Here is a 25127-nt window from a genome sequence, read left to right on the forward strand (position 1 = left end):
GGACCATACAAGATCTTGGAACAAAGAGGTCTGGTAGCCTACAAGTTAGAGTTACCTGAGACAATGAGTACCGTTTTCCCAGTTTTCCATGTATCACATCTCAAGAAATGTTTGCGTGTTCCGGAGGAAAGAATAGAACCTCGAGGTATCCAACTCAAATCAGATTTGGTGTATCATGAGCAACCAGTCCGGGTGTTAGACACTAAGGAACGTGCTACTCAGAATAGTGTGGTGAAAACATACAAGATACAGTGGGATCATCATGATGAGGGAGATGCAACTTGGGAAACAGGAGAGTATCTACAAAAAGCTTATGAAGATTTTTATAACAAATGGTTCGTAACCCAAATCTCGGGACGAGATTTTTATAAGGGGGGAGGGCTGTAACACCCCGGTGTTATGCCTGCATTTAGTCACTGCAAATCATGCATATCATACATCATCAAGCATTCTAATCACACATGCCTAATCATGTAAATAACAATTGAAACACTGCTTCGAAACATTTGAAACACGTTATGAAACCTGAATGTTGCATACCTTTGTTAGACTTGTTTTGCCCTGATTTTGCTCACTAGGTTAGTAAAACATGGTTGGCTACTATTGTAAATCATCTAGGATTGTTTAGTTCAAACTTTTGGAGCAAGGTTGTATTCAAATTAATTCAAAATTTGGCTTCAAAAATAAATTCCCAAAAAATTAGGATTTTGAGTTAAACTTGGACTTTGAATTTACAATTCAAAATCTAGAAAGAATTTGGCTTTGGTCTTAAAAGAAAAGTTGTAGAGGATTTAATTCTAAGCAACTTTTATTTTTGGACTATTTTCAAAAGATGTCATTTTCTTGCTCAAAATAATATTTGAATGATGGCATGTAAAAATTCCTTGAAACTATATTTGGAAAAGTATTTTTTTCTTCGCGGGCCGCCGCCTCGCTTCTGGCCCGCCTGCCGAAGCCGGCCCAACATCCACCCCGCATCCCTGCCTTCGCCTCGGCCCAGCTCGATCGCCGTGGCCCAGTCCTCCCGTGCGCTGTCTTCTCCTCCCGCGCGCCGCGCCCGACCGCGTCAGGCACGCCGCGCCGCGTGGCGAGCGCATGCCGGCGACGTCGGCCGGGTGGCGTCTCGTGGCCCCCGCAAGCACGCACGCCTCGCCGATATCACGCCACCGTAGCTCCGCATTCAAGCTGTCCGAGCGCAGCACTCCCCACTCAGCCAGCCGCAGCAGCTCCTCCCGCGCGTAGCGAGCTTCGCCACCGAGCGCCGCTGTCGCTCCGCCGGCGATTTGCTCCTCCTCCCGCGCCTCATTCCCCGATTCCTCCCGCCGACTGCTCTGCCTCGTCAAGCTCTTCGGTTGCACCCGCGTGTGGCTGCCGTAGACGAGGTGAGAGGCCGTGGTGGCCGATTTCTTCTCCGCTTCACCGCGGCAAGCTCGCCGGAGCTCGTGCTCGCGCAGGCGACCCGCTCCAACCTTGCCATCCTTTTCTTGCGCATCTGCACCGCTCTGCCCCCGCGACCCTTGTGCGCGCCTTCCCGTGGCTTGCTGTGGCCGGAAAGCGCCCGCCCGCGGGTATGCCGCGCCGCCGTGGTGCCTGGCCGCCAGCGTAGGCGTGGCGTCTCGCCTCGGCCGATGCTGGGCCAGGATGGCCGTGGGCCGAACCCTGAGCCAGGCCGCCGCTCGCCCCTTCGCTCGGACTGAGCAGGCCGGTTGTGGCCGTGGGCCAGTTCGTTTCCACGGGCCGGCCCAGTAGGAGTAGAAATAATTTGTTTTCAATTTCTCTTTATTATTTGAAAATAGAAATGGTTTGGAAAATGTTTGGGTACTCAAATTTGCTCCAAATTTGTTGAAACAAATTTTGCTAGGTTTCTTATCACCAGATCTACTTGGGAAAATTATTGCATGTCATTTTTGAGATACTTTTCTGTAGAACTTTATTTAATCATGTATATTGCTGATAACTTGAAAAATGTGTAGAAAAATCTATAGGCTTCAGAAAAATATGATTCCAAGTTTATTAATCTTCTTATGTAATGTGCTTCCTAGGAAAAATATGTTTCATGCATGAGCTGTGGGAAATTTTTTTGGTGTAGTTCAAGTACCTTTAATGGCTGATTTTTGTTATTTTAGCTAGAGAGCAAACTTTGTATAAAACATGCATGTGATAATTTTTGTACAGTCATTGTATGCTATGAAGAACCTAGGAAAAATACTAACTCTGTTGTTTGACACTTTTCATAGTTCAAAGTATTTTTATGTTCATAATCCTGCCATGCCCTGTCATTTTTGTGTAGACTATTTTACTTATCCAAACGCCATGAAAATTTTATGGTAGTCTACTTAGAGTAGTACTATGCTACTGTAATTTTCTTAGATTTTTATAAGCAACAGAAATATAGGTTGCTGTTGTAGCCCTAGTTTAAAATGAAATAAAATAATCCTCTTTAATGCAAGTTAGTTAATAATGTTAGCTTTGGTGTATCGTTGAAGCATTTAATAAGATGTGTTGACTTAACATATTAGTAGTAGAAGAGAATGCAGTAGATGACATGTGCTTGTAGTATATTTTCTTGGATGATGTTGACTACCTTGCATTCCAACATATCCATTGTATTCATCTCATCCGATGCACCGATTGCATAAGAACTTACGCACATTGCATCATACAGGATCACAAACCGAGAACCCAGTCGTCATAACTGAGGAGCCCGAGGAGCAGTTCGAGGTGCAGCCGTAGGAAGTGCCCGAAGCCGACGAGGAGGACGTTGAGGAACTTCCGGAGTGCCCCGATCACCGTCCGAGCTCCTTCGAGAGAGGCAAGCCCCGGAGCATTTTCTCCCGGTTTGCAATTATTTAATTAACTGATTTACTTTAATTGATGCATTACGTTCAGGAGTTGTTTGCAACCGTTGCTGCATTATACCTTGCTTACCTTTGTTATACTATATCCTTGTTACCCTGGTATCCATAGTCGAGTCAATGCTTAGCTGGCTTAGACCGGTAGAAGTCGGGTGATTTCCTGTCACCTGCGAGCTATAGGTAGTTACCTGGATCTGCTTGGATGACTATGAAGTCATGGTATAACTAAGTGTTAAATGAAGTTGAGACCGGACGGAGACTTGCAGAGTTTTTGACTGTAGTGCTTTCCGTCTGTGTCGATTAAGGACCGACCGTTGTTGGGCCTCGAGTCATGTTGAACGCATGCCTTACATTTAGCTGGCCGGATAAAGTACCTTCCGACCGCGAAGCTGGGAGATTTTTCGGGCTGAGTAGATTGCCCGCAACGCACTGTGCCGGAGCAGGTGTGGTAGGACACGGGGGCGGGATGATAAGACCAAAGTGCAGTCGGTCGGCCCCCGGGTACATGTGGTTCCTAGCAAACTCGAGACTCCTGGAAAGTTGACTCGGTGATCAATATCTCACTTTAGCGGGTGAGTGAGGTTTGTGTAAGGAATAAATCACCAGCTGGTTAGGAATCGATTCGAATCGCCATCGCTCCTGGATAGTGAGCACTTGACTTGAGTTACTTCATCGTAGTAAATGTTTATGGAACACTTGGATGGTTATAATGAATATGACAGTATGGAAGTTGTTTAATGATCATTGGTTATCATTATCTGCTTAATCACATGTTTACTCTAGTATAGGTGCAAATCTAGTCGACAGGTTCATAATAATTAACTTGGCAATAATGCTTTTAGAAAGGTTCTTGAAATGCTAAAAATGCTTCTTTTGCAAATGAGTCAGCTACCCTACTATAAAGCCCTTCATAATCCTTGGTGTCATTATTTTTGGTTATGTCGGGTAAGTCTAGCTGAGTACCTTCTTGTACTCAGGGTTTTATTCCCACTTGTTGCAGATGGGCAGATGTATTATGGCTACTGTATCAACTGCCTGTATCCTGCGATGGGTGATGCTTAGGACCATGGGCATGGTCATTCCTTATGTCTCGTCTGATGCTTTTGTTAGAGATGATCTTTCGCTGGCACTATATTTAAACTCCGCGTGAGTGTGTGTGTGGTTTGAACAAATGACTTCCGCTACTTTTATTCGAACTGGTTTTGTAATAACTATGTTGAAACTCTGATGTATCCGTGATGCAAACTTTTATGTAATATGTGATGGTGACCGCTAAACTTATTACGATCTTGGCTGGAATGGAAGTTGGTTTGAAATCCTTCGTGATTTCACGGACTACCGGGTTATACGGGCTTAAGTTTGCTAAATTGTCTACTCTGGCGGATGATTTTCTTACTTAATTTCGTATAATTGGTCGGTTCTGTTACAGGATCGTTGAGCGGAGGGTGGTGATTGTCTCCGGCTCCGATCGTGGTGATTGTGAGGGGTTCTTGACCTTTCCCCAGCGGAGCGCCAAAAGGTACTCTAATACATTGCTCGTGGCTTATGTGATTCTCATCTTGTGTTGGTTGTGCGGCACCCTATTGAGGGTTTGGCGTGTGATGCCAATTAGCGCGTGAACCTTCAAGTGAGTGAATCGCCACAACGAGGACTAGCTTGTCGGCAAGCAAGTGAACCTCGGTAAAAAATCATTGTGTTCATCATATTGATTCTGAGGTGATTGGTCTCCATTGATATTCATCATTGTGATTGATTGGCTCCTTCCACGACAAGGCGGTATAGCTATTTCGCTCTTACTCTTTATATTACCGCAAAGTAGTTGTCAAGCTCTTTAGTGTAGATAGTTGTGAGAGCTTGTTGATTTGATTAGTGTGGCTCTTTAGTTAGTATTTGAGAGCACACTAAGTTAGCTTTGTGATATAGCTATTGTGTGGACATATACTATCTATACTAGAATTGTGGTAGGTGGCTTGCATTTTGAGTAGGCTAGCGCAACACTTGCTTCGCCACATAATTGTCTAACCATTTTGTTGAGTGTTGTTGTAGAAGTTTTTATTAGGCTATTCACCCTCCTTTAACCATTAGGACCTTTCACCAGAGTACTCAAAACCAAAGTTCTCTCGCTCCTTCAGAGGCTGAACACGACGGCGAAGAAAACTCAAGACAATACTGAAGCCGGTCAAGCCCTGCTGTTTCAGAGTACTTATCCTCTCAAGAAACGGCTGGATCGCCTGAAGCTCATCCGATGTCAGAGGGTTCTTTTCCCATCGGTCATTAACCGAGGGACCAGATCTAGAATGAGCAGCGAGAGAAAGAATCAAATTGGTGGCATAAAACTAGTCGGCACGCCAATCCCTCATAGAATCAACTAGGTCATAGTCAAAGAATTTGTTTTTAAGACCCTAGCGAAACTGAATCCCGCAGCCGCCAAGAACATTGGTGTCTTCGCGGCGGGGTTGTGGCTTCAGACGAAAGAAGTAACAAAAGAGAGAAAGAGAAGGAGGAATTCCAAGGAAAGTTTCACAAAGATGAACAAAGACAGAAATATGAAGGACGGCATTGGGAGCAAGATGGTTCAAGCTAACCCCAAAATAACCGAGAAATCAATGAAGGAAGGCAGAAGCAGGGAAGCAAAGTCCGGCATGGATAAAGGAGATGAAAAGAATAATCTCACCAGGACCTGGAGCAGGGACCCGATGCTCGCCTGGAGCCCTCCATTCAGCAATATCCTTGCTCTAGATCAGACCATTGCCAACAAGCTCGCGAAGCTAGTCTTCAGTCGTTGTCGGAGCCAGCCAAACCTTCTGAGCAGCCCTCATGGCCATGAACTCTTGGTTCTCGATCACGGAAAGTGATGACTCCTCGTCCACAAAGGCTGCCTGGGACTTGCTCGTGGTTTTCTTCCTACCCATGTACTAGCGGAAGCAAAAAGGCACTAGGGAAAGATGAGGCTCAGTCGGCGGCGCTCAGATGACGGCGACAATGGCGGCGGTGGATTTCTGAAAACTAGGGTTTCAAGGCAAAAGCGGAGCAGTAAAGAAGAAGAAGATGAAAGGCCTTTAAATAGATTTTACAGCAGTAAAACGCGGCCCACCGAGCCCGTTAAAACACGGTGTGAGAACGCAACGGTCCATTTACTGACATAGCTAAAATGATGGAAGGCACAAATCCACACAACGGTACAGTTCAATGGGCAGATTTTAGACTTATCCATCCAGCAAAATGGTAGAGTTACCATATTGCTGCAAAAAAACTCATCAACCATGAAGCAACGGAAGGTTACCTCACAAGGAACATAACAACCCGGTTCTTATAGAAAGAACTCAGGAATCTCATAAAGAACCGGGACATCAGCAGAATAAAGAATGACAACTCAGAAGACAAGATTCTTTCCATTACAAATGACTTCAAAAGATACAAGATTACACATCTTACAAGACCCAATGAACTCGAAACTACGACAGGCAAGGTACCAAAAAGGAACCCAGAAACAACTAGGCTCTGAAATGACTACGTGTTCCAAATTGCTACTCGATAGAACAAACCGCACTCGGCTACACTGTTTTCTTCAAAGGAAGAAAGCAGCACATCCAAGGCAGAGATCAACGGCACGGTGGGACAATGTGGACCAAGAGGAGCCTGCAGGCATTTGTCTACCCAAGTCCGATGTGATACCGGATATGGTGTTGATCTGCACCGGACAGTCTCAAGACAAGCGGCGAGGATCAACCCAGAACTGCTGGATGAAGGAATGTATCCCACATCACAAGACTTCCTCCAACTGCCGCCACGTACTTCCCAAAGCAATGCCACTGCGAAATTAGTCTACCTCTAATTCCTATCACAAGACTTCCTCCAGCTACAACAAGGCATACCAGAACTACAAAATACGCTCGGGGGCTACTCTACTTCACAAACAATCATATTCATGGCTACGGAGATTTCAGACCATATAATAAAGTGCTCGATGAATCAAAACAGCACACAAGGAGGATATTTATAGACCAAAGAAGCGGTGCACATGGACTAGGAGCACCAGCGGAACAAACCTAACAAAGGACACGGTGAAAAGACAGAATTCAATGAAAGAGAACTCAGACATAAAGGAACAGTACTCAACAACAAGCATATTCGGGAGAATATACCAACACTGTACAACCTGTGAATAAAAGGCATTTACATTTAACCACCACCATACAACTACATTTGACAACAGCAGACTCTACATCCAAAAGCAGCAGACTCTACGCCTGAAAGCAGCAGACTCTACATCTGACAACAACAGACTACCAGAAAATATGTCAAGATTCTGTATCCGAGTTCTTTTTGAATAATGCCCGGGGGCTGCAACAGGGGAAGTTTTTAGTTCTTTGAACAACTCAGATTCAAGACCCTCCAACTCTTTGTTCCAAATAGCAAGAGGCTCGAGGGCTACACTCAGTGAGTGCACTTTTTCTTCAGAAAAACGCACATCACTCAAGAGATTTCCTCAAGACAGCAGTTTTTAAACAACATAAGATTCAAGACCCTCCAACTTTTTGTTTCAAATAGCAAGAGGCTCGGGGGCTACACTCAGTGAGTGCACTTTTTTCTCCGAAAAAGCGCACATCACCAAGAAGACTTCTTCAAGACAGATCACTTCAAGACCCCACGACAAAAAGAACCCGGACCTAGCTATATCCAAGCTCTTTCTGATAAAGAATCCGGGTATATGCTCAGGAACCCTTCAATGAAGAATCAGAGCGATTTCAAAAGAAGACCCTCCAGCTACTTGTGCCAAAAAGCAAGAGGCTCGGGGGCTACACCAAAATGGGAGTACTTTTTTCTTCAAAAAGGTACACATCACGCGAAGATCTCATGAAGCGCTACACGGTTTCGCTCAAGAAAGCACCCGGACGACGCTTGTTCCTGCTCGGCAAGACCTGAAGGAACAAGACAAGGCTTCCAGAGCTCAACCATGAAGTGCTCGAGGGCTTGTCGGTGCGGGACCCATGGGATACCCCGCAAGGAAGGGAGAAGATCTAGTCTAATTAGGATTCTTCCCATGTAATCTTAGTAGTAGTATTATTCTGTAATCCTACTAGGAACTCTCATTGTAAACCGACAAAGATTCTGACCTTCTGACTATATAAAGGAGGGCAGGGTTCCTAGAGACGGGAGAAGAACGACACAACGCTTAACAATCAATCCAACGCAAAGGCTAACGCCGACTGGACATAGGGCTATTACTCGATCAACGATCGAGGGTCCGAACCAGGATAAATCGACTGTCTCTTGCGTTAACCGTTGAGTTCTGTATACGCTGAAGCCCGAACATACTGCCCCGGGTACCCCCATGGTAGGCTATCGGTGATCAAACATCGACAGTAAGGACGAGGGCGGATGACGCCGGGGCAGAGGGCACAATCGCCCCTGAGGACGCCAGCGCGCCTACTGTGTGGGGCAGCAGTGCCGATGAAGATGCTGGTGGCGGCGGGTGGGTGTGCGGCGGCGGCGGGTGGGAAGAACTCGGTAGAGGGCTGGACATGATCGAATCAGAGATCTCTGATACCAGATTGATAGGACTTGATGCCCTACCGACGTTGCTGCGCAGGTTATAGGGGTGGAAGAGGGGAGGACGAGGTCTGTACTCTCGACGTCGGCGAGGGGCCATGGCGGCGAGAGCAGCGGCTGCTGCTGCAGCCCTAGAGTTCACGCAGCGCTACAGTAACGTGGGTACTATTCATGCGAGGGAGAGATAGCAGGGACGGTTGGCTCCCAAGGAAAGCCAGCAACTTAATTGTTGCTTTCTGCTTAATTACAATCATCCCCGATTACAAGTATTTATCATTTCCCTATAGATGCTATAATTAAGGAACTATATCCATCTCTAAGAAAATACCAAATAAGCGATAAATTGGTCCTCTAAGCCCCTTAACAGACCAGCCCCCTAGCCACTATTGGGCCTGCGCCTGGCATAGGGGATGCCGGTCATAACAGCATTCCACATGTACTGATGTTGTCAACCAGAACTTTGGTAGAGAAGATACATCTACAGTGCCAAATGCTGCAGGGTCATGCAATCTTCAGATGTTAGGCAAGAGGAAGCATGATGATTGTGCTGACAGTGGCCGCAGGAGGGACTCTTGCATCAATAAGAGGCAAAGTAAGGACAATTCACTTTCTGATGCTAATTCCACTGCTGATAAAATGTATAATGATGATGTTGTTGTCGCTAACTCTCAAGCTGCCAAACATGTTCCTGACACCATGGACAACCAAGGTGAAGGAAATGCAACACATGAAGATTGTCAGCAAAAGTACAAGGAGGAAGCTACAAATATTGCTAATCATACACATGACAATCCTGGGATTGCTTATGAGTGCACTGGTAGCATCTGCAGCAGGGAATCTTGTAACAATGACAAACAAAGGAAGGACAATTCACTTGTTGACACTAATTCAATGGATGATAAAGTGTGTAGTGATAATGTTGCTGGTGGTAAGAATCAAGCTGCTGAACCTGTTCCCAGCACATTAGACAGCCAAGATGAGGGAAATGTAACACAAGAAGGCAGTCAGCAAAAGTACAAGAAGGATGGGATGGATATTGCTAATCATATGCATTGTAATCCTGTGGTTACCTATGAGTGTTCAGATTTCTTTGATTTCGGAATGTTAAGAGAAGTTAACAGGATAGCAGTTAAACAAATTTGGGCAATTTATGATGATCATGATTCCATGCCAAGGAATTATGCGCAGATAAGTGAAGTCGATGCCTCCAACAATATTGTTCAGTTGACTTGGCTGGAACACAACACAACGAATTTACAAGAGACTAGATGGACCCATAAAGAATTTTGCCTGTTGCATGTGGACACTTCTGCTTAGGAGAGACATGTGTACTACATGACCCATCGATGTACTTTTCTCGTAAAGTTTCATGGGTAACAGGCAAAAATTGGAATTCATTTGAAATTTATCCTAAAAATGGTGAGATATGGGCTCTTTACAAAGAATCAAGTTTTCTACGGAGCAGAGACACTGATAATCATCAATCTGTTTACTATGATGTTGTGGAAGTTTCTGATGACTCAATGAGTGTCGGTATTATCGTTTTCCCCTTGGTCAGAATTGAAGGCTTTGTGAGCCTATTTGCGGAGTCCAAGGATCGTATTTTGATACCATCGAGTGAACTACTTCGATTTTCTTACAGTATACCTTGTTATAGAACAAATGGAAGTGAGAAGCTAGGAGTAGGAGGGTTACTGGAACTGGATACTACTGCTCTTCCTTGTGACTTGGCCACAGTGTTTCCTTCCATTACTCTGGATTCTTTCATCAATCTCAACAAGAAAAAAGTCAGTGAGTTTGTCGGTGTTACATATCCTGATTCTGAATTCTACAATTTCGACGAAGACCGCTCGTGTGAGAAATTTGAGCGTGGACAAATTTGGGCTCTCTACAGCGGTACTGATACATTTCCCAACCTCTATGGTTGGATAAACAAAGTTGAGAAGGAACCATTCAAAGTATGGCCCGTTCGCTCGGGGAATCCGGATGAATCTGGAGGAATTTGTGAGAGAAAAACACTGTTCCAGATGAAAAAAGAAGTGGATCAAGTCGGATTTAAGGGCACGCAAACGGGGCCTACATTTGACTTGGCTGAAGACTTGCCCTCAGGGGGTAGATAAGTATTGGTTGGAGCAGGATATGCCTGTGAGCTGTGGTAAATTTGTGATCCGGAATTCAATGACCGAGCATTGTGAAACCTGTGCTTTCTCCCATTTAGTGGTAAGCAGGTGCGAAACTGGTACAAAGCGGCATGTCAATATTCTTCCAAAGGTTGGTAAGGTCTGGGCCATCTACAAGAACTGGGCACCCGACTGGGTTCCTTCCAGTAAAGATCGTCCTGCCCACTATGCCATTGGCGAGATCAAGATGTGTACTGAAGCCACCACTCTGTTTGCTTTCCTGACCAAAGTCGATGGCCACCACTCTGTGTTCAAGCCTGATGTGCAGAAGGGAGCACTGGAGATACGAAGGAAAGAGAACCTGAGATTTTCTCATCGGATACCATCATTCCGCCTGACAAAAGAGAATGATGGCAAGCTCCATGGCTTTTATGAGCTTGACCCTGCTGCTATTCCTGACCTTCTTCTTTAGGAAGGATCTTGCCTGAATCAGCTTTCGATGCCTGACTTGTCTCAAGACTGTAAGAGCAAATGTCTGAACTTCTAGGATGTTTTGCCTAGCTTAACCTATTCATGTATCCAGAACCATGCTATTTTCTGTTGCTATGTATCCTCCTCTGTAGTAGACATGTCATGTGGAAAATAAATTGAATTGCCGCAGTACTAGTACAACCTAACGTTCGAATCTGCATGACTAATTTCAACAACATACCATGCCCTCGTTTAGTTGGACCGATTAGGCGCCGGCAAATTTACTGTAGCACTATGTAGCGCACGGTAGCATTTCGTTTGTATTTGGTAATAATTGTCCAATCGTTGACTAATTAGGCTTAAAACGTTCGTCTCGTAAAGTACAACCAAACTGCGCAATTAGTTTTTGATTTCGTCAACATTTAGTACTCCATGCATGTACCGCAAGTTTGATGTGACAAAAAATCTTCTTTTTGCATAGTGCCAAAGTTTAGATTTTGGTGGAACTAAACAGGCCGCATGACTAAGGAGATGAATCAAGGCTGTCCTTATCAAAATTCTGGGTTTGTCCGTTTGATCCCTTCATTTTTTAGGAACTAAAATATATTTAATGGATTATGCTATTTGGCTTAGAATTTGAGATTCCATAATTTTACAAAGTTCACATATAAACCTATCTTAAATTCATAGGGTGCGAGATGAAAATTGATTTTATAGATCACCATGTTACATTTCTACTCTGCAACTTGGCAAAATATCTAGTGCAAACCACATCTTCGGTGTAATTCATGAAAACCCCATTAAAACCATACTTAGAAGTTTTCAAAAAGATTAAAACTATGCACACCAATAGCGCATCTGTAGATGTGTATTGTCACAAAATTTGAGATTCAAACTCGTTTTGCAAAAATGAAAATAACAAATTTCAGTGACAATGCACATCTACAGATGTGCATAATTTCAATTTTTTTTAAAACTCCTAAGTATGGTTTTGCAAAGGGTTTTCATGATTGCACCGAAGATGTGGTTTGCACTGAATATTTTGCCCGCATGCTCTTCAACTTACTTCCCTATAGTAGAAATGCAACATATAAACATCTCCTTTGCATAGCTAATAATAGTATACAATATATTTTATATATAACCATATTAGCTTAATGAATATGTGCCTGAATTATAATTTATCAGAATAAATTCAATAGAAATATTATACAACACATATGCGTTTTAGAAAAAAAAACATATGAATTTTTCCCCCTCTCTCCCTCTCTTTTCTTCCGTTTCCTAGCACGCCGTCGAGCAGCAGGTCCCCGGCGTCCGCCTTCGCCAGGACGCCCTTGATGCAGTTGCCCAGGTAGCCGTCCCCCACCGGCGGGTCCAGGCGCGCGCGCAGGTCTGCCAAGAACACCTGGTACGTGTCTCGTTGGATTTGGATCTCACCACCACGCATTGAATTTGAATTGAATTCGTAGCAAATCAGGATCGAACACGAACTGCAGGTAGATGAATCTCCGCGGCCGGCCGGGTATATAAAAAAAAGTGATACTTCACGTGTCTATCTACGTGAAAAAACCGTTTTGTCTTTTTGTCCTTGCATAAAAAAATATTGTTTTTTTATATGTGGATCTATAATCTTGTAATTTGTGATTGTCTGGAGATGGAAGAAGGCTGGAGGTAGAAAGAGGATAGAGACCTTTGGATTTTAATTCTATGGTGCAAAAAAATCCATATGTTGAAACTGTATAAAACACATAGTTGTTAGGTAGACAGACTCTAAATTCAATTGCAAGGATCCAAACTTAAGTGTTTCTAGAACATTTGTATAGTATTTTTGTAGGGGCAAAACCAAAAGTGCCAAATGTTTTATAATAATGATGTGGTGTCAGGTGTTTGAAAATTTGAATGTGAAATGACATGTTTTGTTAAGAAAAAAAATTGCTAGGACGGTATGTTTCTGACACAAAGGTAGAAATTTAAGTGACTTGTTTTTATGACTTGAGGAGTTTTTTCCCCGAAAGATCACGGAGTATTTAGTTTAATAACCACACAATTTCTTCATTTATTTATGTCATGTGTGAGTACGGGGTCGAGACGAATTTCGTTCATCAGTCATCACCAGCGCCAGCCTCTTCCTTCCCCACAGCCCATCTGCCATTTCGCATCGGCCAGAACTTCGAAACCGGCGCCGCCGCATCTCCCGCCGCCGACCAGATCCTTCCGCCTCCCACTCCCCGACGCGGTCGCGCCAACTCCACCTGCACCCTCACGACCTCGTCTCCGCGGGCGCACATGATCACGCGGTCAAACCCCAGAGGCAGAGAGACCCAGCCCTCCCGCTCCGCTAGCAAGTACTACTAGCAGCAGCAACCCAATGCTGTGCTCCTCCCACCACCCCTGCACCTCCTCCTGCGCGCACAAGTCAACTCCCTCCTGCGGCCGCCGCGCCCCACGCCGCCCCCCATGGCTCGTTCCGCTCCCGCTTTCGTCGCCGTCTTTCTCCTCGTCCTCGCGCTCCTCACCCTGGACGCGGCGCAGGGCCAACAGCCCTTCCCGCCCACCGATCCCTCCGATGGTATCGATTTCTCCCTCCTTCTGCGGTGTCTGAAGTTGTGTAATGGCGACGAGAAAGTTGGCAGCTAGTAACTCGTGGATCTCGCGTTCCTGCAGCGGAGGCCCTGCACGCTGTGTTCCGGCAGTGGCGATTGGAGGGGGAGGCGGCGGCGGATAACCCGTGCATGAAGCGCGTCTGGTCCGGGTCGTTCGAAATAAACGCGTCTATCGACTGCAATTGCCCCGCCTTCAGCCGGTGCCGGATCACGGGCCTGTGCGTCGTCTTCACTCTTTCTCCCATTTGATGCTGATGCCTATGTGTACCTGGGATTGATGTGTGGGTCTGGAATCTCCGGATGGTGCAGGAATGTGACTGGGTACAGGAATATCACGGAGATCCCGCTGGCTCTCTTCAATTTGACGGAGCTCGTCTCTCTGTGAGTTTTTGAATCGATGGTTCATGCTGTACAATTGCAAATGCTTTAGTGAGCTTAATGTTAGATTAAAATGGTTTGTTGAAGTAATGACTAATGACTACCCTCTCTGCAGCTTGAAATTGCACCACAACAAACTACTTCAGAATATATCCGAGTTTACTTAAAAAGAGTAGGCCTATAACTAAGATTTTCATGAAAATATGGACTTGTATACTTGTGCTAACATCCAGTGTTCTACTGCCCAGAGGAATATACCAGACATGAATGTACCTATGGTCATTGTTAGCTTAGGTACTTTTTAGTATTTTGGTATCTCAGATATCCATGTAATACATAGCATCTAATTGAAAAACTACCTGATCTCATCCTACCAAACTGTTAGTATACATGACAGAAAGCTTGTCTACCATGACTCCATCCTATCCTATTTTAGTTGTCATTTTAGCTCTATTGGAGCAACATACTTTGCTCCTACGAATTGTACCATAGATTCTCCAACAGTATAACACCACTGCCATTCTACTGAGAAGCAATGAGTAGGGCTATTTCGTGGAAAGTGTTGCCTCGGACAACCAAACTGACAAGTATTTGCTGATCAAATGCACTTTCAATTATAACACTTGTTTTAGACCTAAGGCTACCATTTTTAAGCTCTACCAGCTTTATTATCACCCTGTTTTTTCCCCCTACCCTTGATTGTCAATATGGTTCTATGCATTCTCTTGTGAGAATAGGAATTTCAATATGATTGTAAGTCGCTTCCTATTTCATTTTGTAGGGATTTAAGTAATAACAACTTGAATGGTTCAATACCCCCAGAAGTTGGCAATCTTTCCAAACTGGAAACATGGTGATAACCGTACTTGCTCCCCTAAATATAAGCATGTACATGTTATTTTGCTCTTCATTGAGCCATTGTTGTTGTATTATTTCCAGAATGTATGTATTGATGGTCCATCTTGCTGAATGCTATTAACTTAACTTACTGCTAACAGAATGATTAAAGTTTTCCTACTTGATTGGGCCACAATAGTACAACACTACATCCCTGCCATGCATCTATAACAGCTGCAGACATGATATATAGCTGATAAGCTGAATACAATAAGTGATTCTTTATCTAAAAAATGTATGCTTATTCTGCTTTCTCTATCTCAAATCTAGCCTAGCCTAGCTCAACTTGCTTGGGATTAAGAGGGCTTTATTGTTGTTGTCTATCTCAAGTTAGAGTGAGACTTTGTGATATTAGCTTAGCAAATTTCAAATAAAATAATATCCTACATCCTTGACCTGGTGTCTATAATATCCCATGATCAGATTGTAGCTGTATTAGTTTAGCTGGTGTAATTCAAGTAACTAGTCTGTGAACTGTGATGCAATAGTGGATGCTTACGTATAAATTGTATATCTTATGAGAAGACTTAACCCTTCTAGGCTAGCACTCAAGCCTTCTTAATTTCAAAATTATTTGTCAGCAAAGATATTTGATCTTCTCATAGAGTCATAGCTGATTGAATGCTCTCCATATAGCTAGGCACTTCAACAATAACAATCTCAGTGGATCTTTTCCTCATGAATCATCACTTTTAAGAAATCTAAAGTCCCTGTAAGTGCGCCTTATGTCCCTTTGTTTTCTATATACTCAGTAACCTTCTGTCTTAGTCAATTTGAAGAAAGAATAACTAATCTTGTGGTTGATTATGCAGGTGGATATTTGATAATAATGTCGAAGGGCTTATTCCAGAATTTATTCAGAACTTAACTAGTCTCACAGACTTGTACGCATAACCACTTGGTTTGTTGTTGTTAGGAACAGCTCCTTCCTTTCCAATCTTTGAGATCTAATGCCGTGATCTTGCTAGGCGTATATATGGGACGAAACTTCAAGGACCTATCCCAAAAAATTTCTCAAATTTGACCAATCTAGAAGTCTTGTAAGTCACTCTAATGGTTACTTCTGTTAAATAATATCCCCTCCATTTATTTTGAATTTCATTGCTGTGGTAAATATTGGAGTCAATGTATTTAGAAGTTAGTCATCTGATCTGGATAAATTCTTATCTGTTGTTGAAGAAAAACATCATTATTGTTTGGTAGAAGTAGAAGCCACCAATATTATTGTAATAGCAATATGTAGCATATACCGCCATCTTTGATCTGAATTTCCTTTCAGGATGCTTGGTGATCTTGGTGGCAACCATTCTTATTTTGATGTCATAGGAGAGTGGGCAAACCTTTCAACGTTGTATGTCAAGTTTCACCATACTCTTAATGAATTATAGCATAGTAGCGATTAATGCAGTTACTGGATGCTTTCTTTTTATTATGCAGATCTCTGAGGAAGTGTGGGCTCACAGGCCAACTTCCCAATACTCCCCCAAACTTGCCCAAGCTGGAATACCTGTGAGTTTCTAAACCTTCTGATTGAATAGAATGAGTTTATTTTGTTATGCTAAATAATATAAGTGGTGTAATGGTATGAGCTTTGGGCTTGCACAGCACCGCATGGCCAGGCATCAGCACAGGCGCTGCCTGTTTGCTTCGAACCAAGGCAACTTTGCCTGGCTCTCCATGAATTCCCAGGCATTTGATTTTGTGAGCCTGGGGTGGACATTGCTGCCTGGCAGGGCTTTAAAGCAAACAGGCACAAGCTGCACCTGTCGTTCGTTCTAGGATTGAACTATTTAGCTACTTGCGTGTTAGCAGGAGTTTTAATTTGTTAGTTTTGTTAATGTGAACTATTCAACAGATAAGTGTCGCGGAAATGCGTATGTTGCGTTGGATTTGCGGTCATACAAGAAGGGATCGAGTTCGGAACGATGATATACGTGATAGATTAGGGGTAGCACCAATTGAAGAAAAGCTTGTCCAACACCGGTTGAGATGGTTTGGACATGTCCAACGGAGACCTCCAGAGGCATCGGTGCGTAGTGGAATCCTAAGCCAGGATAGTAACGTGAAGAGAGGCAGAGGAAGACCGAAGTTGACTTGGGTAGAGGCAATAAAAGGAGACTTGAAAGGATGGAATATACCCAAAGACTTAGCCTTAGATAGGAGTGCTTGGAAAAAAGCTATTCACGTGCCTGAACCTTGATTGCTTCTGCTGGGTTTCAACTCTAGCCTACCCCAACTTGTTTGGGACTTAAAGGCTTTGTTGTTGTTGTTGTTAATGTGCATGCAGGACTGGTTAGCTGCTCGTTATCTTGTAATGGCTTATAGAGATAAGAGTTTGTTATTCGATTCTCAAGGGTGAAGCCTATTTAAGCGGCAGCCATGTATCTCTTTGGGACTTAGCTAGCAATGAATAATCAAAGTAAAGTTCCCTCTCATCCCTCATGTGTTCCCTCAGCTTAGTGCCTCCCCTTCATTGTGTTCCCTTCTTTGTCTAGCAACTTCTTTCAATTGCACTTTCCACCACCAAACTGTCGCCGCCGGGCTCCTCTCTGATGGATGTTCACCTTCTAAACCCAATACATATCATTAACACTGGCTTGTAATAGGACTGATATTCTTAATGTTTTTGCAGTTTGAATACTTTTTTAGTTTGTCTTTATATTATTTCTATCTACAATTATCGCATCAGCTTGAAAAGATAAATGATATAAACATATTTTATGCATACCCTTTCCAATAGCTTCTACTGCTAATAGCTAGGTTAGCCAGATCTTGGATATTCTTGAATGTTACTTCAATTTTAAGTTCTCTTTTCATGAAGACACTGGTGGCTGTAAAATATTTCATATGCCATCTAGGCACTGACATTTTATTGTGTTCTTAGCTTGCTATAGTATTATGCGGTTACACACTAATTTACTTTCCTTGCTATGGAAAAAGTGCCGTCCATAATGTTAAGTAAACATTTCATTTTTTTATATTCATTTTGTCATGATTTTGAAAGGCAATTTTACATCATCTGCAGGGATTTGACGTCGAACAATTTATCAGGCTCTTTAAGACTATTGCTTCCATATAAGAACTCAAGCTTCATGTAAGATGGAGTTTGAATCCTTGAGTGATATAAGCGTGATATGTTAATATGACACCTTCCTTAAGAAACAGAATTAGGGGTAGAACTTTTGCCTAACATAAGCGTGGTAATGGTTGCAGTAAAATTTAAGAACCTAAGTGTATAACCATTTAATTCAGCAGCTTTGGCTTTCGAGTTTTACTGCATATTTCTGTTTATCTCTATTGCCTGAGGTTTGGAATCCAAATAGTCTAGCCGTCTAGGTAGGCATTTAAACTATTGTCTCCTATTTCATTATGTTGTTTCCCCAAGATAGTTGGCACTTGGCAGGAGAAGTCCTGAACATTTACCAACTCAAATCTCCTCCAGTACTAGATATATTATTGCCCGTCACTTTTTCTGGTTATTGAAATAGATATGAAATGTGAACATAGCCATTTCCTAGTTTTAGATTTTACATATGGGAAGTCATCTTCACTTTTAAAAAAATATGTTAATATTGTTAATCTTGTAGTTTAAGAAATTTGAGCACCCTAGGTGGAACTAGCATGCATTGTAAATAAAAAGAAATAGGGACCCATTTGAGTTGAAAAGGACTCGGAACGTTGGTGCCTTGGTGGTGGAGGTGTACACCCACACTTCCCACCATTGTCGGTCCGCTAACCTTTGTAGTTTAAAGAGCTTCAGTTCATGCATGTAATCTGAAAATTAGAGATGTTCTTGCATAAAATAATTCAAAAATAGAGATAATAAACACAGCATTTCAAGGTTTATCTTGAAATTTAGCAGGAGGTTTTGAGGTATTGATGCAAATATGTATAGGCTGCATTGCGCAATATTCTCTAGCATCGAACTCAGAATCAAGAATGTATGCCTATGGTATCTGCAGATGATCCGTTAACACTTCATACATAATCTTGCCATTCTCCTGCATGACTTCAATTTCCATGATACTTGAGTTTCCCAGTTTGCTAATGAAGTTTTACTCATTAGATATATAGGTGAAAACAGCTTCAGTGAACGTCTGCCTCCTGAAATTGTTCAGCATAACGTTTCTTTGTAAGTTGTTATTCCTCCTTTCCTTTTCTGCCTAAAGTGTTTGCACTGGTTCATGAATGTCATAAATGTTAAATCCACCTGGCAAAACCACCTTTGACAACGCACGGATCTTTCGGGGAGTCTCGCTTTAGTCGATACAGCTCGTGGAGGAGATTAAAGCAGAGGCGAGGAGATGGTTGTTAGTAAAGTTCTTGTTAACATATGAAACATGTTAGCTTAACCCGCTGATTTGATGTTTGATCTCCTCTCCCTTCCAGTTACCCCTCTTGTAACCTTTGGCGCCGCACTGTTGTTATAGGCAACCATCCGGCTAGTCGCTGTAGTTTGTAGTGTTAGTAGGGTGAGTTTCCTTTACCCTGTTTCTGCTTGTCTGTACTCCTTGTTTTCTTTTGCTTTTTGTAGACTTTGGTAAGCTTGGTCCAACCCCTCTTAATGAAACACATGCAATAATGCACGTTCTTGAAAAATACATAACCTGTGGACCATAGGTAGTGCCGAGTTGTACATCCTAAATTCTTTACTTTAATCAGATCAAATTTCGAACTGAGTCTAGTTAGAATAACTTCTTAAAACAGTTGAGGTCTAGGCATATAGTGAAGATAGGAACTTGCACACATTGGATGTGAAGTGGGACTGGTGTCACGTTTCTACTCTGTTTTCCCTCTGGTGTCATGTTCTATTTTTTGTGATTCTTCAGGATCTGCTTCGAATTCTCTCTTAAGTAAAACATGTATCTGTTTCTGAATGATCTTTTGTCCAGTGCAGACTGATCTTACGCATATCTGACTCTTCTCTATTTTGGAATAAACACTCCAGGGATGTTTCGTACAATCGTTTTGTTAACGGATCCCTTCCTACTGTCCTTGCTGGTCAGAAGTTGTCCATGTAAATTTTCTTTCTTCTTTTCCTCAGTATATCAATCATTATTTTCAGATATTAGACTGATTATATAGCAACCTTACCTATTCTTTTGCAAACATGTCCTGTATAGAAATTATATCGGAACTTCAGTTGATGCCAATGGAACAGTCAACAGGTAACAAACATTTAAATAACCAATCATGAGTTCTTTAATAATATTTTGGTGTAAAATTTTTAGTTGTTATTGTTTGTTAAAGACTTAAAGTAGTGAGTGCAAATTTGGTCCCCAGGAGGGCTGGCACCCTCGTTAGCTAAAATACCATATTGCAATGTTTCAAAAATCATCACAAAAATCATGTATGTAGTACACATAAAGTTAAGTATAGCCGCAATAATTCAGTTTGAAATTCATCCTAGATGCCAAGAAACAAAATAGACAAGCAGTCAACCTGGCACTGTTCATCATGTGCTGACAGTGACACTTACGTTTTTTTTTTAATCTCACCATCAATGATGAATTTCAAACTGAATTGTTGCGGCTACACTTAAGTTTAGGTGTACTACATAAGTACATATATGATTTTTGTGATGATTTTTGAAACATTGCAACATGGTATTTTAGAACGAGGGCGCCATATGATTTTCCTAAAGTAGTGTATGAATTTTTTTAATCTAGAGCATTCACTACAGGATCTGTGCTTCCTGTTTTTTCAAGGGTGAAGAAGGTTAAATATCTGCTTTTAAAGAGAACTTTTCATACAGTACTGCAAAATCCATTCCCTTTCTTTTCACTGTGCTCCTTCTTTTGTTAGCAAGAAAACTGAACCAGCACAATCACATGTTCCATGTAGCTTCTCTATTCTCTTCATGCACTTCAAATAAATACCTAAATTGTGGGAGAATTGAAGGACCATGAAAAAGATTATCAATGATATTGCAAAAATTTTCTTCATTGATCTACTGGCTTACATTGCGGTAGAAGATTTGCCAACAATTTGGCCTTTCTTTGCATTTTAGAGAACAATTTTTTGCTGAGCGAATTGAATGATCCAGTAGAATGTTTGGAGTGTATAGTAAATTCTCGACAAGAACGATATGGTAAACGAATTTCTAGCATCACGGTGGCTTTGCTACCTCTATAAAGTTTAAAAGTCTTGAAATTGGCCTACTGATAGAAAGTGCTCCCTCCATTCCAAATTCCAAGAGAGGTCACTAAGTTTTGTCCTAAGTCAAACTTCTCTAACGTTGACCAAGTTTATACGGAAATGCACCACCATCTGCTACATCAAATCAGTTTCATTAAATTCTATATGAAATATGCCTGACATGCATTTATTTAAACATGCATTTTTCTAAAAACTTGGTCAAAGTAAAGTTTGACTCATGACAAAGCTAAAGTGAGCTATAATTTGGAAATTGGAACAGAGTAGATTTATCACTGCATTATTTGAAATTTGAAGTAATATGCTGCATATTTCTCACTTTGCTGTATTACCATGCAGTGAAATTCTTACCATCCTCAACTGCCTTCGCATGAAAGGATGCAATGGAAGCAGTGTAACTAGTAAGTTCTACACAAATCTGTACCTTTGATCTTTGAGCATGCCACTTCTGATTATTGGATAGCTAGTGCTCGTAGCATCAAAATCAGATATTATGTTGAAAATACCATGACGAAACCTTTTCCATATCATCCATTGGGTTGCTGAGATCTACCTCAAAATGCCATCACAAAGGTCTGATGTTAGGAAATATTTCATCACCGTCTTTTTCAGTTAACAACATCCAAAGACCCCAACCCAAAAACTTCACTCAGAAGGCCAAATTGCCTCAGTAGCACTATTTTGAACCTGATTTGCAAACATAACATCAACTATTCCAGATTACTACTTGACTACCTCTTAGTTTCCGGTTCTTGCTCATCCAGCACTGTACCACAGGATTGAAATCAACTGTTCAGATTAGACTTGAACAAGGTTGCATAACCTGACACCGACTAAGGAACCGAACTACCCGGTTGATCATTAGTTCTTCTACTTGCGGAGGTTGCAACCCCACAGGACAAAGGTTAATATCTATGATAGGCGGTATTTTTTTTAACGGGCTTCATACAAAGTGTGCATGATTTTTTGAATGATGGAAGTAAAAGAAAGCAGGCGACTTGGTTAGGTGCATTTTCAAACTCTTGACCAGATAATCCAAATTACAATTCTAAATCAATGTGGTTCTTACTCAACAAAAGATTAAAGATGCAGAGAGCAAATTTGCAGCAAGTTTTATGGAGTGTTGCTGAGCCTTTTTGGATCATGCCAAGTGTTACATAACTAGCCTTAAGCAAGTGTTGCATGCCATGCTTTTTTTTTCTTGAACACGTAGGAGAACTGTGTACCATTTCAGACCCTGTTTGGTTTCCAGGAATTTAGAGGAATTGGAAAATAATCTAATAATGAAATGAGAAGCACTTTCTAGATATTGGTTTCAATTCATGGGATCCAAACGGGCCCTAAGAGAAATAAAAAAATGTACAAGGGAGAGGGAGTGAACTCCTGACCCCCGACCCCAGCACATCGAAGGTGTTTTGAACACGAAATACAGCTTTCAGCCTGCTAACAACTAGAGGCGACCTGAACAAACCTGAGGACAGGAATCACCTGTCCATGATTAGCGACCTGACCAGAAACTCTTGAAGCCCTAATGCTCCAGCCGAGCACCACAAGATACTCTCATTTGCCATGGTCTACAACATTGATATGGCACTTGAATTTACACATTAAAAATACGACATTCCTGTGTTTCCAAATTTCTGAGGCCACTAGCATGCCAATACTTTTCGTGGTGAAGAAATTGATTGCTGCAGCTGAGGCAAACTTGCGCCAAAAGAAGAAAACTGACATTTAGGGCATGCAGCTAAGAAAGTGCAAATTTGTCCATTTTGATGTTGATCTACGCGGTTATGACGTATCAGACACTGCTGCTTGTAACGTTGTGCTCAGAATTTTTCAGTCCATAGTATTTAACATATTTTGTGCAACTTTTAGTCTTTACATCATCAATTGATAATACAGCAGATCATGCAACTTTCTCCATAAACTGTGGTGGCAAGCAAATTGATTATTCAGATCAAATGCCAACTGTGTTCTCGGAAGACTTAACTGATCTTGGAGGAGCAGGCTTTAATGTTAACACCACCAGTCATTGGGTAACCAGTCACGTGGGTTCTGATCCATTCAATAAATCTGCCGGTATCGTAAATATAGACAATATTTTGGATTCAGACATGCCAGAACTCTACAAAACAGCAAGAACGTCAACAAGCTCGTTGAGGTACTATGTGGTAGGTTTGGTTAACGGGAAATATACAGTCAAACTCTTCTTTGCAGAGATAGTCATAACTGATGGACCTGGACGGCGCTTATTTGACATTGATATTCAGGTTTGATATATCCCTAACGAGGAAAATGATTTTTGCATATCCAGTCAACAAAGCATACATTTATTTTATCAATTAATTGCAGAATCAAAATATCAGGAAGGATTTTGACATTACTAAGGAAGCTGGGGGTTCCAGAAAAGGCACCAACATCACCCAGGAAGTGTCTGTTAACAACTCCATATTGGAAATACATCTGTATTGGAGTGGACGTGGCACCTGCTGTATCCCATATAAAGGAGCTTATGGACCACTGGTGTCAGCAATAAAAGGTAGCTTCAGAACATGTCCCTAGCATCTGTTGGTCTCTCATCATATTTTTTGCATAATATAAAACCATTAGCTGACTAGGAAATGCTTGATTTCACAGTTACCCGTTCCCAAGACCCGACGATCAGTCCCCCACGAGCACCAAGTTCTGATTCTGCACGACAAGACGAGAAACGAAGAGGAGTAGTTGCGGGCATTGCTGCACTTTGCATAGCCGCAGCGGTGATCTCTTCATCTGTTATCTACCTTTGGTGGAAATGGGTTTCGCTTGTGAAGCGTTCAATGGCATGAGGATCGAGGAGTTCGTCTGATGTATGTATATAGCCGATTCTTCAATTTCCATGGCATGCGAATGGGCCCATGTTTTTTGTCTGTGCGTGTGGGTGTTTCGTGTGCTGAGGTTGGTTGCAAGCGTAGCCAAGATGACACGATGTACAGTTGCCTTTGTATGTGCCGAGTCTGATTTTAGGTCTCCAGTTTGGTTTCACGATGATTGTAACCCAGGAAATTATCTAGACATTCTGCTACTTATATAATATGCAAATTTCTTTGATCAAACTAATCCAGTTTTCTCATTCTTGTCGGGAGGATTTAACTTCCGTGCGTCCGAAGCTTCACATTTTACAAGTGTTGCCTATTTGCTTTTTACATGTGTTAATACTGTATTTGCTTTTTACATGTGTTGCCTATTTGCTGATCGAACTTCCTTGGAATCTGTGCTTGCACTGTATTTGTTTTGCATGAAATTCTTCATAAGTTCCTTTACAGACAAGCAAAAGTATGTATTGTGCAAACGGCCTCTGGAGCGTTCTATGTCGCAGTTCTACCCTGAATCTGTGCGTGCATTGTATTTGTTTTGCATGAAATTCTTCTAAGTTCCCTTTCATGCTTCTTAAGTTCCTTTACAAACAAGCAAAAGTATGTATTGTGCAAACGGCTGCCGGAACGTTATGTTGCAGTTCTACCTTTTGGATTTGTATTGGCTACCATAATTGTCGACTCATGTTATTTATTTTTACAATTGCGAAAGAAGCCACAACGGGATGGGATAGACCTAACACAAACTGTCTGAGTAATGGTAAGTGATTGTTCAGTAGTTCCACAAAAAAAACTGCTTGAGTAACAGCAACAAGTGATTTGATTTCAATAGTTCCACACAAAATGGCCCCTCCTTGGATCCCATCCAATCAAAGCTGTGGATTAAAGATGTGCTTTTTTCTCACTATAGTTTGTCGAGTTCAGTTCCAAGTAAACAAGTCATCACCCGACTTACGGTAATTGTGAGTTTATGACTAGTCAGCACATGTCTTGCGACAAAAACTCAATGGATTAATACCATTTTCGGTAATCTTATTCATGGATCACGACCCTACCATCACCAAAACTATCGTAAACTTAAGCATTTTCTTGTCTACTAGGCAATATGAAATACATTGATAAGCAAAGAGTCAAGTAACACAACAACTTGCAGATACATCACAAATCCAGCTGGAAAACAGTAAATGATTCGATCATGAAGCATACACATATATCAGGTTTCCAAAAGAAAAAAAA

The 25127-nt window shown here is 42.0% G+C and overlaps 1 protein-coding gene and 1 pseudogene across 3 annotated transcripts; both read left to right on the plus strand.

Annotated features, from left to right (window-relative positions):
• The first annotated feature begins 8506 nt into the window (after positions 1 to 8506).
• Positions 8507 to 11080, plus strand: LOC136523541 (uncharacterized; annotated as a pseudogene).
• A 2029-nt stretch (positions 11081 to 13109) lies between these two features.
• Positions 13110 to 24126, plus strand: LOC136520959 (probable LRR receptor-like serine/threonine-protein kinase At1g56140). Of its 3 annotated transcripts, none has more exons than XM_066514667.1 (17): positions 13110 to 13571; positions 13667 to 13823; positions 13915 to 13986; positions 14765 to 14836; positions 15521 to 15592; positions 15693 to 15764; positions 15849 to 15920; positions 16160 to 16231; positions 16318 to 16389; positions 17906 to 17974; positions 18947 to 19012; positions 19829 to 19897; positions 20004 to 20048; positions 21376 to 21437; positions 22939 to 23306; positions 23389 to 23575; positions 23674 to 24126. In XM_066514667.1, exons 1-17 carry the CDS (start codon positions 13460 to 13462, stop codon positions 23862 to 23864), a joined length of 1830 nt encoding a protein of 609 aa, XP_066370764.1. In that variant the 5' UTR covers positions 13110 to 13459; the 3' UTR covers positions 23865 to 24126. The 3 variants fall into 3 exon arrangements, with proteins under 3 accessions (XP_066370764.1, XP_066370765.1, XP_066370766.1); XM_066514668.1 differs by having other exon boundaries at positions 22942 to 23306; XM_066514669.1 differs by lacking the exon at positions 13110 to 13571 and having other exon boundaries at positions 13758 to 13823; positions 15517 to 15592.
• The last annotated feature ends 1001 nt before the right edge of the window (positions 24127 to 25127 follow it).

Source organism: Miscanthus floridulus, chromosome 18 (genome assembly GCF_019320115.1).
Source record: "Miscanthus floridulus cultivar M001 chromosome 18, ASM1932011v1, whole genome shotgun sequence".
Lineage (NCBI taxonomy): Eukaryota > Viridiplantae > Streptophyta > Magnoliopsida > Poales > Poaceae > Miscanthus > Miscanthus floridulus.

Excerpts from the sequence above, each read along its gene's own strand:
- LOC136520959 (XM_066514667.1), top strand. The coding sequence starts at position 13,460 with ATGGCTCGTTCCGCTCCCGCTTTCGTCGCCGTCTTTCTCCTCGTCCTC. Across the intron at positions 14,837-15,520 it reads CTTTCCAAACTGGAAACATG|GCACTTCAACAATAACAATC; the intron begins GTGATAACCGTA and ends CCATATAGCTAG. Across the intron at positions 15,921-16,159 it reads TTGACCAATCTAGAAGTCTT|GATGCTTGGTGATCTTGGTG; the intron begins GTAAGTCACTCT and ends ATTTCCTTTCAG.